A 7,286-nucleotide genomic window follows, 5' to 3' on the forward strand; every position below is an offset into this window, starting at 1 on the left:
ACTTCGTCCTTTGCTGAGGGCTTGACATAGATGAAGATGCAGCTTCCATAGGTGATGGAAACTACAATCATGTGAGATGAGCAGGTAGAAAAGGCCTTTTTTTGTTGTTGGACAGAAGGGAATCTCAGAATAGTCCTGATGATGTATGTGTAGGATAGACACACACAGACTAGGGTGATAATGAGTGCAAATACAGCCATGAGGATAACCATTTGTTCTATTACCCATGTATCAGAGCAGGAGATCTTTATGAGGGGACCTGCGTCACAGCTAAAATGATCAATGGCATTGGAGTCACAGAATTCGAGCTGGAGCCCCAAGCTAAGGGGCGGGAGAATGATCATCAAGCCAGACGCCCAACAGCAGAGGACTAATAAGGAACAGACCTTGTTGTTCATGATGGTCATGTAATGAAGGGGTTTACAGATGGCAATGTAGCGGTCATAGGACATAGTTGCCAGAAGAAAAAATTCTGTTGCTCCAAAGAGAATAACAAAAAATATTTGACTTGCGCAAGCGTTGTAAGTAATGGTATTGTCCCCGGTTGATATACTGTGCAGGAATTTAGGAATACAGACAGTGGTAAATGAGACTTCTAAGATGGAAAAATTTCTGAGGAAAAAGTACATAGGAGTTTTAAGATGGGAGTCCACCAATGTGAGGGTGATAATAGTCAGGTTCCCTGTTACACTCAACATGTAGGTGAGAAAGAGGAAGATAAATAGCAGAATTTGCAGTTGTGGATCATCTGTCAGTCCCAGCAGGATAAAAGTTGTTATTGGTGTGTGGTTTCTCATCGCTGACTTTTGAATTCTATCCAATCAGCATGTAAAAATAATAGATTTTATCGGGACGTAGATATTCAAATTCTGTAGCAAAAGACTGTGCACATATAATCCAAGGAAACCAGTCCTCATTTCTAAGAAGGTGACATTTTGAAGAAAAAAAAAATAGGTGTTTTAAGATGAGAATCTATGAGCGTAAGAATAATAATGGTAAAATTTCCAGGAACACTCAGTACGTGAGAAAGAAGATAAACACCAGAACTTTCAGTTGTGGATCCTCTGTAATTCCTAACAAAATGAATACTATTTTGCTGTGTGATTTCTCATTATTATCTTTGATGTTTCAGGCATTCTGCATGTAAAAATATCAAAAAAAGCATCTAAACAGAAGAAAGGAAATAATAAAGCAAAAATCAATGGAATTAAAAAACGAAAAAATAAGAGGAAAGACTAATGGAATCAAAACGTGATTCTTCGAGAGTATGAGTCACATTAATAAAACTGTTGTGAGACTGATCAGAAAAAAGAAAAAATTAAATTTATCAGGGATGAGAAATATGACATACTTGTAGGTTATACAGGCATTAAAATGATAAAATGGAGTATTTTGATAAGCTCTGCAAGGTAGTGTTGGCAGCTTAAATGAAATAAACTAATTCTGTAAAATATACAATCTACCAAAGTTAATTCAAGATGAAATATGTAAATTATACATCCCTTTATTCGTTAAAGTAAAAAAAAAAAAAAAATTTAAATCATCCCCAAAATAGATGCCAGGCAGAGAAGTCTAAACTGTAAATTCCTACCAAACGTTAGAAAAATACTAATTTTACACAAATCCTTTCATAAAACAGACATTGAAAGCAAAAATTATAACATTATCTGATTGAATTATCAGAGTATATAGAAATAATATAAATAACAACCACAATGGAAAGGAGAAGAATAAATGGTTCTATATAGTAATAAATGTTCTACCCTCTAACTTCAATAGTTAAATAGTGATTCTAAGTGGTCTGTGAAATGTTCAGTGTGTATTATAATTCATAGAGCATGCATATTTATTACGTTAAATGTTTATATTAGTAAATAAGAAATATTTCAACTCAAGTATATAATCTTTGACAATAAAAACTAGAAAAAGGTGTAAATAAACCCAAAATATGAAAGGAAAGAATATAAAGATAAGACCAGAAATCAATAGAATTAAAAACAAAAAGACAATAATAAAGCTAATGAAGCCAAAAATTGGTTCTTTAGTGAATAATAATATTGATGAATTATAACCTGACTGACAAGCAAAACAAACAAACAACAACCACAAATAAAACAATAAGAGGAAGAAAACACACTAGAAATATCAGAAATGAAAAAAATCATTCCAGATCTCAGATATCGAAAGGTTAATAAGAGAATCCGATGAACAACTTATACAAATATCTTGGACAACTTAAATGAAATAGATGAATTTTTAAAGTCTACCAGCTACCAAAACATACTCAAGTAGAAATAGATAGCTGAATAGTTCTACAGCTATGAAAAAAATTGAATTTGTAGTTCAAAATATTCTACAGCAGAATTTCCAGGAGTAAATATCAAACAATAAATATTGCCAGTTCTATACAATCTCTTTGAGAAAACAAGAGTAAGGAACATATCCCACCTTAATTTTTGAGGACTTAAACATACTTGTAAAATTTATATAAAATGCAAGGGCCAAAATAGAAGTCACATTTGAAGACCATAAAGTATGATGGAGAATTTTCACTACAGGTATAAATAATTCTTTTAAAGAAACCATAATAAACACAGTGTGATGCTAAAAATGATACTGGTCAGATTTCTTCAGAGAACAGAGAACATTAGCATACTCTAACTCCTTTTACAAGGCCGGTATCACCTTGATAGTAAAACCAAAGATACACATTACGAAAAAAGAAATTCTAAACAATACCCTCTTTGGACATAGATAAAAATCTTCAATAAGAGAATAACAAATCAAATTTAGCAATAACATTATCAGCACAATGCATCATGAGGTGACAGTTATCCTAGGAATACAAGATTGATTTAATATTTTAAATCAATTAATTTTATTCTCTATAATAACAGAGACAGAGAGAATACATATTTTCTTCTGAATAATTTCAGAAAAATATTCTTGACAAAATTCAACAACTATTTATGCTAAAAAACTCTCAGTGAAGTAAAAGCAGAAACTTCCTTAATGTGATAAAAGACATCTACCTATCAAAAACAGAACAAAACTTCTGCTAATATCAAATATAAAGAGAAAAGCCTAAAAACTTTTCCCTAAAATCATAAACTATGAAAGGACGACTAATTCATAGCTGATATTCAACAATGTGCTGGAGTTCCTAGCCAATAAAATAAGGTGAGAAACTAATAGTGACATTGTGATTAGAAATAAAGAAGTTAAATTGTTTTCTCTTGTAGATAACATAATCAGATAGATATAGAATCCTACTAATCTACAAAATATGTACATGAATAAGTAAGTGAGTTTAACAAAGGCACAAGATGGAGAGTCACTATATATAGAAAATTGTGTTTATGTATAGCAACAATGAACATTTGGAACTTGAAATTTTTTTAAATGTCATTTACAACTTTATTTAAACAAGAAACACATAGGCATAAATTGAACTAATTAGAATAGCAATACTATGGAAATTACAAAAAAATGACATTGAGATAAGAATAAGTATACAACTCATTAAAATAGAACAATGTATACTAAAATTAGACAAATTGAGGGCAAAAATAAAGCCTTATCACAAATGGTGCTGCTACAGTAAGATATACATATGGATAGGAATGACATAACAAAAAATAAACTTGAAATAGATCATTGACCTAATTAAAAATACTGTTTTTTGAAAGGGAAAATTAAAAGTGAAAAGAATAGTTATACACTAGAAGGTATTTATTAAACATGTCTCTGAAACAAAGATCCTTTATTTTGTATATATATGAATATATATTACATATATTAAATACATATTAGTACATACATATTATATGTACACTATGTATACTATGTATGCTATGATGAAGATGCAAAGTAGTATATTGGTATATATGTGGATGTATATATACATAATTTACAAATAAAAAATATGAAGAGTTGCTCAATATCATTAGTTATCGAGGTCATGAAAACTAAAATGATAACAAGATATTACTAAACATTCCTTAGGATAGTAAAAATTAAATTTACTAACAATAGCAAGTATGGGAAAAACACTATGAAATTGCAATGTTTATATATTGCCAGTGGAAATATAACATAGTAAAACCACAGGTAAAGAGGATCAAATATATGATGACAGAAGGAGATTTGACTTTGTGTGGTGAACACAGAATGCAATATACATATGAAGGATTATTGAATTGTACACTTGAAACCTATATAATTTAATTAATTAATTAAATAAATTTAATTTATAAAAACTATTTTAGGATACAGCTTTGATGTTTTCTTTTATAATTTCTTTTCTTAAATAATTTTTATTTTTTACAAACAAAAATAATTTTGCAGTTTTAATATACAGTTTCTTATAAAATTAGAAAGATATCTATTATATGACATGGCAAATTTATTCTGAATTTACCCAAGAACAACAGCAACCAAAAAAAATGTGTCCAGAGGGAGACTTGATAATTGCAACTTTATTCATAATAACCAAAAGTAGAATGAAATAAAGTAAACATAGGTGAATAAATAAATAAATTGTGTATCTATACAAGGAATGCTTTATAGCAATAAAAAAATAAAGAATTGATGTATGAAACATGGATAAATTGTGAAGTAGAATGCCAAGATAAAATATATACACAGTAAAGAGAAAGTACAATAAATTTTAATTTATTTCTAGAGAAGACAAACCAAATCTATTGAGAAGTTGACAAAGAACATTATCACTTTGAAGTAATAGAAATTTGTATGTCTTGATTTCAGTAATGGTTATAAGGATGTATAAATACATTTGCCAAAATCCATTGGAATGCTACACTTAAAATATGTTGTTTTAATAGTATATAAATTTTGCTTCAATAAAACTGATGGAACAAGAGAAGTCATGAACCAGGAGAAGGTATTTACAACAACTCTTAAGGACTGCAACCAGCATTTATAAAATTCCACTACAAGTCAATGAAAAACCAAAATTCAACCCAATGACAACTAGACATGTCTTCACAAAAGACTATATCTAAAGGCCAGTGAGCATAGGAAAATGTGATATTTTTAGTACTTAGGATAAAAGAAATTAAATTCACAACTGAAGTACAACCATCAGAATAATAACATTAAATAGATGAATCAAAGTAAGAATATTAAGGGATAAGTTGAACACTGATATCTTAAAGATTAGAATGTAAATTCCTATAAATACAGCAATACTTAGAATATACTTATTGAGCCGAATATCCAGATATCTGTAAAACAGGAAATTATAATTTTCAGTATTTACTTAATAAAACATGTACATATGTACACAAATATATGCAGGTGTAAGGATGTTTATAGCAGCATTATTCTCAATAACCTCAAGACAAAAAAACAAAATGTCCATCAATAACGGAATCAGATTTTAAATTGTGATATATTCATACAATGGACAAATATAACAATAAAGATAAAATAACACGGTTACATGAAAGAACCTGGAGCGTTCTAACAAACATAATTTTAAGTGAAGACACAAGACACAAAGAAGACAGAAAGCGTAATCCACTTACACAATTTTCAAAAATAAGCAAAACCAATCAGCAGAGTTAGTAATCAGGATAGTGTCTCTATTCAGGGAGAAGTGTGAGGGTACGGACTAGGTCTAGGTATATATATGGCTTATACGATGCTGTTATTGTTCTATTATTCCTATTTTATTTCTATATTTTTATTTATAGAACTCTTCGCTTGTGATTTGTTCATTTTTTGTAATGTTCAACTACTGTTAAATATAATAATTTTTTAAAAACAAAGAAAACCATGAGATTTGGCCATTACATTTGACACTTTAGTATTCTATAACAGTTCCTTATTTCTACTCTTTTTACTAATGTTTAATTAACAAAACATTTTTTTATATATATCTAGTCTATTACAGTATGAGGAAGGCTTGACACATGTGTTCATTAGCATAGCTCAAGTTAATATTCACTCAATCACCAAATTGCAAAGATTAGGTCATTTATATAAAACTTTAAAATAATTATCCTCATCAGTTTATATATATCTATATCTTATGTTAATCTTTATGTAGTCTCTACTTGCCCTCTCTACACCTTTATCTTTCATTCATTACTCAGATTTCTAAAATCTGGCTTCTTTATCCACTCTCACTTTCTTGCTCAATTCATTATATTCTTCTGCCTATTGCCCACATCTGAATAATAGCCAACGTGTTTAGACTGTTCATCCTTAACATGCTATAAAAGAGTCCATCTTTTCCATTCTATCTGCTTCTATCCTACTTCAGATTACTTTGATCTTGCACTCGATATGAAACACTGGTTCTCTAGCTGGACTTCCTATCTCCTGTTTTGATCAGTTTAACCTATTTTCCTTACTGCATTTAGAATAAGTTCTGAGATACTATCTCAGTTCCTCCAGACTACATTAGGTACAATCCGTTATGTTTCTTTATCCATCATAGCTATATCAGAAGTTTTTATTTATTGTTTGTCACCCAATTAGACTATGATAGTCTTGAGATCAGGGCCTATCTGGTTCTAAGTAGTATACTCAGATCTTATCACGTTTCCTGGAATAGAATAGCTTCTCAGCATATTAATTAAATACATAGATATTTACAAATGAAGACCAGGAAATATTCTTTACTGATATTTTATGGTTGCACTTGACAGAATCTTGATTCCTATGGTTCATTAGAAAATGCTATACTAATGCTACAGGTACTTTCTACAATATGAGTATGTACCATGCTCCCTTGATCCTTCAGGGCACCGATTATTGAACAGTAAAATATAGTCACTTAGACTGTAAAAAGTCCATAGGACTTCTCATTTAAATTCTTCTAACATAGGCCATGTGTGAAAAAAATAGGAATCAAAAAAAAAATAAGGTAATAAGGTTTTTAAAAAGTTCTAATTATGAGCAAATAATAATTTTCTATTGTATTGTATTTATATGATCCTTTTCTAGAAAGTTGCATAATAGGTGATACTCATTTTAATTTCACTGGTAGCATATAAAGTCTAAGTACAAACTACTTAGACTTTAGTCCAGTTACACGAGAAATAGCATCTTTTTTTTAATGGTGCGTTATTAGATGGCTAGTTTCAACCAAATATTGCTCCTGGGTTCCTTCTTTGACAAAATGGTCTCAGATGGAAACTGTGTAACATCAAGGAAATTCAGAGTTTTTAGACACCATCAGAGAGGACGACACTGATATATAGGCTCACGGACAAAGTAAACTATCTAAGCCCTATTACCCTATCCTGTTCTGTACA

At 29.9% G+C, this 7,286-nt stretch overlaps 1 protein-coding gene across 1 annotated transcript in view; it reads right to left on the bottom strand.

Annotated features, from left to right (window-relative positions):
- Positions 1-797, bottom strand: part of LOC102897182 (olfactory receptor 6C2) — a 1,807-nt gene extending 1,010 nt beyond the window's left edge. Inside the window, exon 1 of the mRNA XM_006911599.1 lies at positions 3-797. Coding sequence (XP_006911661.1) covers positions 3-797 — 795 coding nt within the window. The remainder of the gene's footprint in view (positions 1-2) is intronic.
- Between the last annotated feature and the right edge of the window lie 6,489 nt (positions 798-7,286).

The sequence above is a fragment of the Pteropus alecto genome, unplaced genomic scaffold (genome assembly GCF_000325575.1).
Source record: "Pteropus alecto unplaced genomic scaffold, ASM32557v1 scaffold1314, whole genome shotgun sequence".
Taxonomy (NCBI): Eukaryota; Metazoa; Chordata; class Mammalia; order Chiroptera; family Pteropodidae; genus Pteropus; species Pteropus alecto.